The 10035-nt window shown below is 42.2% G+C and overlaps 1 protein-coding gene across 1 annotated transcript in view; it reads left to right on the top strand.

Moving 5' to 3' along the window:
• Positions 1-393: 393 nt before the first annotated feature.
• Positions 394-10035, top strand: part of T265_14696 (hypothetical protein) — a gene marked incomplete at both ends in the record, with an annotated part of 49317 nt that continues 39675 nt past the window's right edge. The window contains one exon of the mRNA XM_009174834.1: positions 394-1247. Within this exon, the coding sequence (XP_009173098.1) occupies positions 409-1247 (839 nt within the window). The remainder of the gene's footprint in view (positions 1248-10035) is intronic.

Raw genomic sequence — 10035 nt, 5'->3', positions numbered from 1 at the left:
CACAACTCCACCCGCCATCCGGCATCAGACAACAAATAATATCGGTGTGGCGGTCTTACATACCCAGGCAACATTTTCACTGTTTAGGTACCGCACATTCGACCTAACATCTATACTGCGCTGGAATCTGTAACCTACTGGCAGCAACTCCGAGAAATAGAGACAAGGCAAATCTGAAAAGACTTGACCGATTTGCATTAGTCCGTACAAGCACGTGAAACCCGAATCTGAATGTGATCTACGAAATCCGACGAGAACAAATTTCGACAAGCAATTTAATTCATTCGGATTGCTATGAAAGACTCGCGGACCATTGACATATTCCCATGAATTTTTCAATCCTGTTTGTTTAAGTAACTCAAAATTGCAACAATAGCAACCGAGCGGCGATTTAAAAAATGGGCTGAAATGCTCCCTGTCCCCAATCTCATATTTTCTGTAACTGCCAGGTTGTGTTTACTATCTTTAGTTTCCAAAATATGTCAGGGTAAGTCCCTTTTTTCTCACAATTCACCACTCACTATAGGCATACATCCGGATGTGTATACTGAACCAAAGGAGCTTGGTTTCCAGGCCTATACGGGAGATTATTTGTCGTCCAAGTCTCTATACATTATACAACCCAAGTTAGAGGGCTCCCTCGTGGCGCAGCTTGGACCTTTGACATCCAAGCATTTCTACAAGATGGCGAGCGTTTCTGTTTATCTCAACTCGCACACAGTGTATATCAGGAAATCATACACCCCGCCACTTTATGCGCTTTGTGCAGTAGACAACGCTCACTTGGTTGCTCAACCGGATACTGTATTGGTGTGTACTTTCCAACTTTATATTCCTTCATCAACCCTGGTTTTCGCCAATGCATCCTGTTCCATAAACTGCGTTAATGGGTCAGAATGTGCCGCACGACTTGACCTTGACTTCCTGAAGCTCCAGTACTCTTCGTTGGCCTCAACGTTTACCGTTATGCTAGCATACAACGTGACAGCCTATCAGTTGCAGCAGGATCGAGGCGTAGCTCAATACAACGAACGGCCTGACATTACAGAATCCCTCATTTACCACTCGCAAACGCTCCCTCCTGTTACCGTTATAATCCAGCCAGAACTCGCTTGGCATATCCTTGTGAAAGATCACACGGATGTACCCCTCGTACAATGGGGACTACCGACCGTTCGCACTCAAGATTTATTCTCGCTTATCCTTAGTGTCCTTCTGGATTCTCCGGTTCAAGAGCTAAAAATGAAGTAAGGATTTGTGAATTTGGTTGGTATTTATCCCGTTTTATGAATAGCTAGTGCGATAGTAGAAAAACTAGATCATGCCTTTATCTCCCGATTTTCACGTTCATTGGTTTTATTCAGCTCTGTGTTTGTCGGTTTCGAATGACTTTTTCGACTTGGGCATCGGTCTCATCCACATAGAGCTAAAAGCGTTCGCGCATTTTCAACAATGCATTTTACCTCACGTTCCTCTGTGTCTCCGGTAGGTTTCACCATGTTAATCGGAAAATGAGGAGTACTATTGCTCATAATGCGTCCAAGAAAAGCGTTGTGCACTCTCCCAGGAATATGTCGCATACTGAAGTTTTATGTGGGAAATAATTAGGACCTTGTCCAATCCAACTGTAACCATGATGTCTTCTTGGAATCAATCCAGTAATGTTGGTAAATATTTTGCGGTACTATTTTGGCAAAGTTTCACAGAAGTATGCAGCATAACAGGACGACGTGTACAGTAATATATGAAGCAAAGTAGGCTTTTGAGTGAATGCGCACTGTTTATTCTGGAAGTTTTTGCCGCTAGCAGAGGACGTTTTACTCTCGGAAGACTTCACTCATGTCCGGCGGACTTCAAGCGCAGTGAATGTGATTGGTCTAAGCTTGTTTGTTGATAGGAATTGATAAAGACTTAAAAGCTGAACTAATGAAGCATTGGTTATGTGAATCAACGGGCAATATTGGATTCCTGGTTTGGTCAGCTGGGCGAGTGTCGAAAATTCTTGGCTGATTTTGCCTCGAGCTTCTTACTCAGGAGGTACCATGAGACAGTGTGCTGAAAATCTGAAGTCAGACCTAAGCCATGGCATGCTATAGTGGGTATTATTCCACTGTATCTGGTCTAAGCAGTGTTTCCGGTTTTTCGGTGTAATCTAGTACAGTAGTGTTGCATTCATTACCACCAGGTTTTCGCACACCTCGCATGTCCAGAGTCCGTCTTCAATGCTAAAGAAAACTTGAGATGTACTAGCATCTGTCCTCGGTTTTTCGGTGGAATCTAGTACAGTGGTGTTGCATTTATTACCACCAGGTTTTCGCACACCTCACATGCCCAGAGTCCGTCTTCAATGCTATAGAAAACTTGAGATGTACTAGCATCTGTCCTTGATTGAGAGAGATGTAGTTTGTTCTAAAACGTGCGGTTAACATCAAAGAAATGACTTCTGTCTTTCACCGTAGGTTCTGAAGGTAACTGCATGCACTGTTGACGTGTGAGATCTGAGAAGCAGTTTTCACTTTTGCGGCTTCCGTCTTCAAACATTTGATTTTCCAGGCACTTGAAGATTCTAACGACGCCAAAATGGTCATCCGACAGGGCTGCAACTGGTCGACTGCGGGCGAATGCTTTTCAAAGTTTTCATTGGGACAGGGAACATTTGATTTTCCAGGCACTTGAAGATGCTAACGACGCCAAAATGGTCATCTGACAGGGCTGCAACTGGCCGACTGCGGGCAAATGCTTTTCAAAGTTTTCATTGGGACAGGAGTTTAAAGCCGAATAATTTAATGTGAGAATCCGACGAGAACTGAGTGTTTTGGCAAATTCATCGCTGCTAGCGAAACGCTGAAGCAGTTGGTTGAGTGGTATGGTTTGACTGGCCAGAATGATCCTATGGTTGCCGGGTGGATCGTGTTTTTTCGGCAATTTAGGGCAGAACCAAACTTCTGTGCTCCATACCGTGACGGAATCAGAGCGCTTTTAAAGTTGATTTTGCTAAAATATTTTATATAAAAATAAGCGTATTTACTTCTGTTGCGAAACCGTGAACTGAGATTGCATCCCTAATACCATTTCTGTACCTAGCTTTCATGAGAACCGGGGGCTGTATGGATCAGGCAGGCTTGGAGAAGCGAAGTGTTCCAACGACGGGACACTCAATGGAAATAGATTAAAGGAAATCTTCCCCACAATTTATATTAGTAACTCCACAAGAGTGACCCATTTAGCAAAGGCGTATCACCTGATTGAAAGATATTTGGGATAAATTTATGCATTGATGATTACTTTCCATTGTAGCAACAGTAAAATAAGGTAGTATGATGTCTTGAGAATGGGGAATCGACTTAATCTTATCAGGGTTTTGGCTGAGGTTTTTCAATTTGTGCTGGATGAAATCCAGGAGGGATAAGTAAAGAAAAACAACCCATCCTTAACATGACAGCAATATCCTGATGGAGAGCAAGCTTGAGACCTATTAAGGAGAATTCGGACAGGGCGAAGTTTATTCATACCTGAAAAAGAAAACCAGTCTTCCGTCGTCGAAAAAACCTCCAGGTGTACTAGAAAGAATTGCGACACAAGATAAATTCACGAAGAATTTCGAGAAAACTTAACGTTGTTGAAGTTCGACGATCCTGAGTCGGGGACGTTAACGGGGTTGGTGTTTGGAGCCATAATGAATTATGTCCGGTTTTCACATGATTAGAAAGCAGTGAATTGGCTGGTGACGTAAGTTCAAAAGTCCAGAGTGGCATTGTCCGTAAAGATACAGATAGAAAAGGTGGTGGACGATTGAATTCCGCTTCCATAAAGTATGAGGAGTGTGGAAGATGGTGCAGATTTTCGGTGAACTCGAATGCTCATTTTCCGAGTGTGACAGGCAGTGGCGTTCATTCTTATATACATCGTTGAAAATGGATTCTGAGGTCGTTGGGAACGTAAAGCTCTGCAGTTGGGCCGGATTTACTTTGAGCCGCGACAGCTGAAAGTCAGTAGAGGGACGGGAAGCTCGTAAACAGACCACAAATAATATCTTTAAACGGACACTTCACCCCTAAAATGGAAGAATTGAAGAGAAAAACGTTTGGAAGTTGAAGTTTACTAGATCCGGAGATTCGGGTCTCAGTGTGGAACAAAATGGAGGACGAGATGGGGGAAGAGGATCGTTCGGCTGAGGTACTACTGCAGTTCAGTCTGTGGTCGTTATACTGTTAACTTTAGCGTTCGCCTGAGAGATCAGAACGAGTTATCCTTTCGGTGTAAATGTTCATGTTTGTTCGGTGAGTGATATAGACCGGCATCCCATCTCAGAGTCTTGGAGTGATGAATCAAATGGCGTTCCTGTAAGTTGGGCGAAATGTTACTGACTTTGTTAGATCAGGTATCAAATACACGAATGTAAGTCAAATTGTCTAGCAATTACAAGCAACTTGGACAACAGTATCGATTCTAAGCGTCTTGGCGGAAATGTGCTATCATTTCGCTCGATTTGGAGTATAGTTGCCTGTTAAATGTTCAGAGCGTGCTGATTCCAAGGTTGGGTCCAAACACAACGAAAGCAAATGTAGCTCTCAGTTTATTTTCAGCGCTGGTGTTTGTGAAAACCAATTTATTTCGCGTTCTATATCTATGAAAACATTTGTTTTTTGCCTTCCTTCTGATGGGCCCTTGAATTCTCATCCGTCGTTTTTTTCACACAGTGAACTGCAAAAGCGTCCTGACTGCTTAGAGACCAACCAATAAAACGTCGGCTGAAATTATATAGCGTTGTTAGGCAAAGTTACTATTCATCTTATCTGAAACTTAATTCTAGGTTTATTAACTTATCTAACAGATCTACTGACGGATTTTTCGGAGCCTCGCCAATGACCAACGACACTGTTCAATAGACTTATATCAGGTGCAAAATTCCTATTTTCAGTTTACTTAAGTGGTGGTTATTTATCTCCTTGGTATGTTTCTAGCGTTCAATTGTTTTTTACGGATATTTTAAGCATTTCTTTTTCCTCAAATATCAAGCTTTAATAGACCGTAAAGCCGTAATTGTATGTTGTTTGTTGGTGGCCGTTATGGTCGCTGGGGCCTATTTGTGTTTCGCGAGCGCCACTCGCTTCCTCGATAAAGTTCCTTGATTTCTTACTTATCTTCGCCTCTTATTTGCACTTGGAACTCAAAAAATTAAAAGAGAAGTTTTTAAACAATGTGTCGGTCCACTGTAATAGTGCGGGTGGTGTAAATAAATTAATGGATGGAACTGTTCTATGGTCATATCAGTCACAAATTATGCAGCGCGGCCGATAAGATTATGCAGACAAATTAGTTTGGGCATTCATCGTTTAGAAGAGAATTTTAGTGGCTGGGGTAGTTCAGGTGGCTAGTCTGAAGACTAAGCGTCGCCATGCATACCACGTACTACAGCTGCTAATTCCCAACAATCCGCAGTAAGATCTGCACAGATGTTCACCCAGTCTTGCTTCCAACACGGAATATCGTAGAATGACCAGAGGCGAAGTTAGTTTACGCTGTTCTCGACAGAAGACACCTATATTCTCGGCCTAATGTCGGTGGCAATTCTAATGCCAATGTGAATCTGATTTAAGGGCTTTTGATCAAGAAATATTATTGTCTATTTACAGTCAGAAAAACAAACACAAGGGCAGAGTTCTTTAGTTTCTCATGTGCGTTGTTTACGTACAGAGTTATCCTGAACTGGAATTTATGCCTTTGTGCGCAGTTCATTTTGGAAAGAATTTATCGTAAAATCCTCACCGCTATGGGCTGGCAAAACAAACAGCCTTTATAAAACCGTTTTACAGAGTTGGTTTTGTGAATGTTGGATTACTAACTCGGTGTCAGTCTAATCGAAACAGTCCAGCAAGATTAAAAGTAACTGCTGATTGTTTACGCATCTTTAATGATGTCATCATGAAATCCTGGCAGCCTCTCATGCCACTGCTTCTTAGTGCGGCGTCTTCAACTTTTTCCACACTGGCAGAGGAAAAGTCGAAAAAAGCTTATCACGGGCCCACTGGGTACACGATGCCCATCCCGTTTCGTTTTCGCTTACATCAATACTCAACAGTGACCATCACAGCGCAACTGATTAGTTAAACATTTCTTTTAGCCTGTTTTTAGGAGGACCTCTTGAAACGCGTTACTGTATATGTGCACTCCATATCCTTTACTGGTAGAGGTTTGCCATTATAAGCGCACTGATCTTCCCATATAGTATCTTATCCAAATTCAATTGCTATTTGTATGCTCATCGTCTAAATCATTGTGTTGCTCTTTTGTCTATCAGATTATCTATTCTCGTTATCAATTGCTTCGGCAGTTACGGAAACTTCGTGCTATATCATATTTTCGGCTGACAAGTATGGTTTTCCGAGTTCTATTTTCGTTATCTCCCTCATCCATGGATTCTCTTGGTTCCTCTCTTTTTATGCACAATGCCGTACACAATATTTCACTGGACCATTTCCCTTTCCTAAGCACTACTCAACTCCACCTTGACGACTGCGTTTCCTTTCTGAGTTGCGTCTTAAGCAATCACGTCAACCTGTCTAACTGTCATGCATATGGGCTCTGACATTCCCGTTCCCTTAGGGAAACGCCATCCTGTATCTGGTCCAAATATATTGTAGAAGAACTGAGATGTCGTTGTTCAACAGAAGCGGTCGATTAATCTGTCCATGTGCGTACCGCAACCCAATCGTAATTATAAATAATAGGCCACGGAAATAATCTAGTGAGGTTGACACATTATCATCAGTGCCACTAGCAACCAAGTGAGTGGTGAAGAAGGAAACTCATTCACTGTGTACGATGAACCGCTAGCTTGGAGAGTTTGCAGCCGGTCAGTTTGTTTAATTAATTTTCATAGATATGGTCCGTGGGGTGCCGATTCGCAGCAGTTACCAATTTTTTCGTGTTGAAAGTACGTTGGGAAACTGCAGGGGGACCGGTGAAACTGAATACGACTCGTTTGGTCTGTTTTTGCAGCTATGGAAGTTTGTGCGAAAATGATTGATAAGCTTGTTTCTACAAGGCAAAGGAATATGCTTTCCCGATTTTTAGTTTTTCTTATTCAGGGAGGTAGTCAGCGTAGGGTGGTCGAATCGAATGATAGGTTTTCTTCCAGTCTCGAATTCTGCTAAGGCCGAATGTCCTGGAAGTGAACGTTACCTTCTAAGTGTTAATAAAGAAGCAAAAGATCCATCTGTTGGTCATTCAGTCTCAGTTAACTTAACTGTAATACCACTGGATGGCTTGGAACTTTCTTCAAGATGTTTTCACGTTGAATACCAAGAGCGCTTTGCTACAAGGAAGGCATTACGATATCCAAGTCATATTTCAGTTCATATGTTTGTCGTAAGCAGTATCGTTGCGGCCGTCGGAGGTTATCAAATAAAGCAGTGAGGTTTTGGTTATTCTGCCTCTTCAACTGTAATCGAATCCTCTACCTTGTCTATTTCTCTTGAATTGAGGTGAACTGGCGGTGAACGGGGTGACATTTTTATTTGCAGTGATCCTCATCCCAAGCAAGAGACCGGTCGTTTGTGCAACAGAAAACACTAATGCCACGTGTTCATAGGAATCACCCCCTCCCAGCGTTTTAAATACTGTCCACACGGAGTACTAATCTCGACTAGTTTCACAAAAGTACTCTCCTCTAGGATGAAGCGATGTGGTAGGTAGTATAAAGCACTTTTATGCAGACGGTTTTTCGTGGATGAATTACCCCAGCAATCGTAAATGCAAATAGTCTATTGCGATGCAATTTTACACAGTTCAAAAGGTCTGCATGGATCTTACAGCCAACAGTGGCATCGTGTATCATTCTTTCCCGTCGTGGAACCATGAGTAGATCCCTAGTCTAATGTATTCCAATTTTTCTTTCTGGTTCCCATCCAACTTAGTGCCTCAGCATGACATTGCGGTTGTCGGCGGTCCAGACTAACCAGCACGATGAAGCTATTTTCTTGTAGGCTGATCATTTTGCACTATCCTCCAAGAAAGGTGTATACGTTTTCTACTTATTGGTATGCACATAAATGTGCGTTGTTTGTTCAGAAGAGAATCAAACTGATCTTTACTTACGTTGGTTCCTTGGCCTTTTAGGTAAAAACTTGTGCTAGCCAACGAGTGCTTATAAGTAACGGTCTGTAGGAGGCACCAGAGTAATCCTGTCATTAGCCTCTAATCCTACAGTGTTGGTTTGCTAACAGTTCGTTGTGACTCTGCGGAAAACAGTGAATATGGTCAAACTAAGGGACACAGGACCGATTCCATTAGCTGCGCCTGCTGACAAAACATTGTGGATTGTTTTCAGCACTAACCACACCCCTACAAATAGGGGAGCCATTTGCTGAACTTAGACGTCGGACAGTTACAGCTGGATCATCGCCAGGTTGAAGTTGACTGCTTTTCAAGGTCGTGTGTCGTTTGATAAATCCAGGCAGTATGAAGTTTCCCATGCAATGACCATGTGTTTTGACAACGTGCAGCTGACATATATCTACCAATCCTATCGTTTCATTCGACCTCACTGCACAGCTAACCACCAAACGTGTCTAGCTGTAACACCCTTTTGATGTTTAGTTGTCATGTCACTTGAAGGAAGCATGAGGGTTGAGATACTACCAGTTGACCTAGCTCTAGACAGGAGCAGTCGTTTGAACCACGGACCTCCCAGTCAGTAAGCTCACACCTTAAGCACTGAACTTTCTCGAGCTGACCATTCATCCACTGATGACAAGTCCATCTAGACTAAGCGTAATTTGTAGTGATTGCTTGGAGCATATAAAGTGCACATTTTATTACCTGAATTAGTTAGTTCAGAAGTACCCATTGTCTGGCCGGAAGAGGTTCTAACAGTTCTTTAATGAAGAGGTCAGTAAATTATCAGATTGGATAGTACTCGATGAGTATGCTACCAATCTATGCGTGCATATTGGTATTGAATAGCCTGTGTGCATTCTTCATTCGAATGGCCTGACCGCCTATCCGACTGTCCAAGCAGGCAGACTGAAACTTCCAATACTCACTCGCATACATGGACTAATTAGTTGTAAATGACATAATAATAGTGGCATTAGCGATGATAATAGTGGTCATGCAATACATTCTATCTGTGCCAACTTCTGGGCGTATTAAAGCGAAGCCTATTTGCTATAGGGCAGAATCATAAGTAATATGGTCGCAAATATGGGCTAATGATTTCTTGTGAGTTATGTTCCACTGCGTGGGTACATTTCTCCGAAAGGTGATTCTTGGTGTGCATAATTCTTACATTAGTCCACTCTCATAGGAAATGACTAGCTAAACAGAATGATCTGGTTATGTTCCACTGCGTGCGTACATTTCTCCGAAAGGTGATTCTTGGTTTGCATAATTCTTACATTAGTCCACTCTCACAGGAAATGACTAGCTAAACAGAATGATCTGCCGCTGCACATGTTATATCGTTTGTCCTATCCGGTGCATTAAATCTGAGTCTTTTCGGCCTCGAGTGTTTGTGGAACTGCCATCACATATTCTTCCTTATAAATTCGCTGATACGAAAGCATTCTTCCGGAAATAAAGCATTCTTCCGGGGATTCAACAAAGAATTCATTAATCAGTCACACGATATAGTGTGAATGTAACAGTACACGGATAATGTAGCAACTATGTGGGCCAAATGTTCTCTGGGCAGTACTCGTCGAAAGCAACCTTAGTCAAATGGATGTAATAGGTAACGATATACGAAATAAAGAAAAATTTTGTAGTTTCAAGAATTTAAATACCTTTAGGGATTTTCACACTCCAGACGTGACGCTCATAAAAGATCGGTCACAAGGTCAACTGATTTGAACCCACTTTAGTTTAATCAATAACTTTGGTTCTCGGAAGAAATAGTCATTGTGTATACTCGTAATGCACTACTCATAAGGGCCGCTGCACATGTTATATCGTTTGTCCTATCCGGTGCATTAAATCTGAGTCTTTTCGGCCTCGAGTGTTTGTGGAACTGCCATCACATATTCTTCCTTA

This window comes from Opisthorchis viverrini (genome assembly GCF_000715545.1).
Source record: "Opisthorchis viverrini unplaced genomic scaffold opera_v5_244, whole genome shotgun sequence".
In the NCBI taxonomy this organism is placed as follows: Eukaryota; Metazoa; Platyhelminthes; class Trematoda; order Opisthorchiida; family Opisthorchiidae; genus Opisthorchis; species Opisthorchis viverrini.
The sequence above is the reverse complement of the archived record's forward strand: the minus strand, read 5'-3'. Positions and strand labels throughout refer to the sequence as shown.